The following is a 2,546-nucleotide window of genomic DNA, read 5'->3' as shown; positions in this document are numbered from 1 at the left end:
GACTCAAAAGTCTGACCCACGAGGCAGTGGGAGAATATAGGGTTTTCTTTGGGGACCCTGCCCGGAGCCGATGACTCAATAGTCTGACCTGCTCGGCTGCAGGGGGTTGGCCTAACCCGAGGGCGCAGGGAATAAGGCATTACTGTCTCATTCCTGATGCGGCTGCGCACAGCAGGTGCCTTTTGAGCAGCACCGGGTTCTTTGGTTTTAAAAGTATTTCGACCGTATTGGATAATGCGCCGGCGGTCACGGTCAACCGTCGGGCGATCGGAGTGTGCTGTTTTTGGGGCTGACCTTTTCTAACCCGTCCTTCCTCGGGGGAAGGCAGCATCGCGGCTTCCATAAATATGGACATGCCGGTCACCTGGGGGAAACACCTTACTGCCTTCACACTCCTGTCGCAGAAGACAGTACGACTTTACCCCCAGACCGCCTCGTAGCACGATTACTGGTAGAACGAAGTCTCGTTGCTCTTGGTCTGGCTGCTCCCCTTTGGCCTTCCTGGCATGGTTGCACCTTGTGGAACGAAGTTCCAGCCACTGTAGCCCGCGGGATCGTTGCAGCACTCAAGCCCGACCACCACGTCAAGGTGGCAGCTGTAGATCGGAAATCGGTTCACTGGTGGGTGCCCACCACCAAACTAGCACCCAATCCGAATAGACTGTGTTGGCGGCAGTTATCGGTGGCGAGTGTCAATCACCGCCGCTCCTCCTGGCACCACGTCAAGGTGGCAGCTGTAGATCGGAAATCGGTTCACAACGTGGTGCCCACCACCAAACTAGCACCCAATCCGAATAGACTGTGTTGGCGGCAGTTATCGGTGGCGAGTGTCAATCACCGCCTGCCGCTCCTCCTGGAACACCAGCGTGGACTCCGATCATACAATTGTACGCTGCTGCTTTTCATTGCGCTTTTCAGGTGTGCGCAAAACGCACACCTCGCTTAGCCATTGAGAAGCTAGTGGACCCGGAAGCCAAACGAAACTATCAAAACCGGCTCCTCGAATGCCTGCTGGATGTACGGTGTTGGATATAAACAGCCACTGGGAAAAGAATATCCGAAGTGCTACTCAAAGCAGGAGCGTCTGCTTGCGGTACAGCCCAGCCAACCTCATCCAAGCATTGGATCTCTGATAGGACGGTGTCTTTACTGGAAACCCGGCGCCAGGTGAAACTGAGTGTCCGCGCAGACCTAGAAGCTTGGTGGACCCGAAAGGTCGAAGAAATGCCAAAGGTCTGAACGCATGTGTGAGCAAACCTAGTGAGTTTGAGAATTAGTTAAGTGGACAAATCCCGCTGACTCTTTGAGCGAAATTCCCATAGGATTCTTATTTAAAAAATTTCATTTTTATTTTTCAGTACCTTTTCGAACAAAATTTGCCAGCTCGTGCCGTTTGAGTTCCTTCCGTTTGTCCTCCCAACATGATCGATGATTCAGAGACGTATAAACTCTGGCGTATCCGGAAGACGATTTTGAAGGTGGTTCCCCTTTATAAATGTGTCTATTTGTTGACGATTTCCTAATAAAGATGTGCAAGGACCGTGGTTATTTGGTCATGCCCAAAGAATTAGAACAGACTCTGGATGATTTCAAGCTGAGCGTCGGAGATCCTCCCAGTAGAAAAGACCTGCTTATGGTTGTGAATCATGAAGAGGACCCAGCTGATATGTTGTATGTATTCTTTCCGGACGAAGAGAAAGTCAATATGAAGACCATCCGTGCCTATTTAAATCAAATGCAACAGGACAGTACATATCGAGCGATCCTTGTACTGCAAGAAAAGGGATTGACTCCTTTCGCTAAAACAGTTAGTGCCTTAATTTTTCTGTAAACACGTTCTCCAGGCTTTGGCTGAATTGTCCTGTAAATACACGCTTGAGTGTTTTTTCGAGACAGAACTGATGGTGAATATTACTGAACACCAACTCGTTCCACAACACAACGTGCTCACGCAAGAGGAGAAAAAGGAATTACTCGAAAGATAGTGAGTTATCCTTTTGAGCGCTTCTAACTCCTCCTTACCTGTTTAGTCGGCTTAAGGAAAGCCAACTTCCAAAAATGCAGGCTAGTGATCCCGTGGCTCGTTACTATGGTCTTCGACGAGGCCAGGTTGTCCGAATAACTCGTCCTTCCGAAACTGCTGGTCGCTATATTACTTATCGGATTGTAATATAAACTTTGCGATAATTTTGGCTGTCTTTTTAACAAAATTCAGGAATCCTGGTGTCCTTCCTTGGTTATGGCCTAGTTCTTGGTCGGTTACTTTTGATATCACAAAGATTTCGCACCTGATACCACCAGCAATTCTCGGTGGTTTTTATTTATCGAATTTGTCCTTCTGGGTTATCTTTTAGATTCAGTGATCAACCTAGCTTGGTCGAGGTTTGAATGTCGAAAACCTGTTCAACCGTTGTACCGTTTCGGTTCATTCCTGCCTCGTAGGGAACACAAAAGCTATGATATTTCCAGGTCGCCCTGGCAGAAGCGATCAAAAAGCTAGAGTTGTGTTCGAACCAAGAACCTTGCCAGCTGAGCTAACTCGGGCT

At 48.6% G+C, this 2,546-nt stretch overlaps 1 protein-coding gene across 1 annotated transcript in view; it reads left to right on the top strand.

The window, feature by feature from the left end:
- Nucleotides 1–1,979, top strand: part of T265_06658 (hypothetical protein) — a gene marked incomplete at both ends in the record, with an annotated part of 5,543 nt that extends 3,564 nt beyond the window's left edge. Inside the window, 3 exons of the mRNA XM_009171978.1 lie at nucleotides 405–918; nucleotides 1,359–1,478; nucleotides 1,529–1,979. Of these exons, the coding sequence (XP_009170242.1) occupies nucleotides 405–918; nucleotides 1,359–1,425 (581 nt within the window). The remainder of the gene's footprint in view (nucleotides 1–404; nucleotides 919–1,358; nucleotides 1,479–1,528) is intronic.
- Nucleotides 1,980–2,546: the final 567 nt, after the last annotated feature.

This window comes from Opisthorchis viverrini (assembly GCF_000715545.1).
Source record: "Opisthorchis viverrini unplaced genomic scaffold opera_v5_142, whole genome shotgun sequence".
Lineage (NCBI taxonomy): Eukaryota > Metazoa > Platyhelminthes > Trematoda > Opisthorchiida > Opisthorchiidae > Opisthorchis > Opisthorchis viverrini.
The sequence above is the reverse complement of the archived record's forward strand: the minus strand, read 5'-3'. Positions and strand labels throughout refer to the sequence as shown.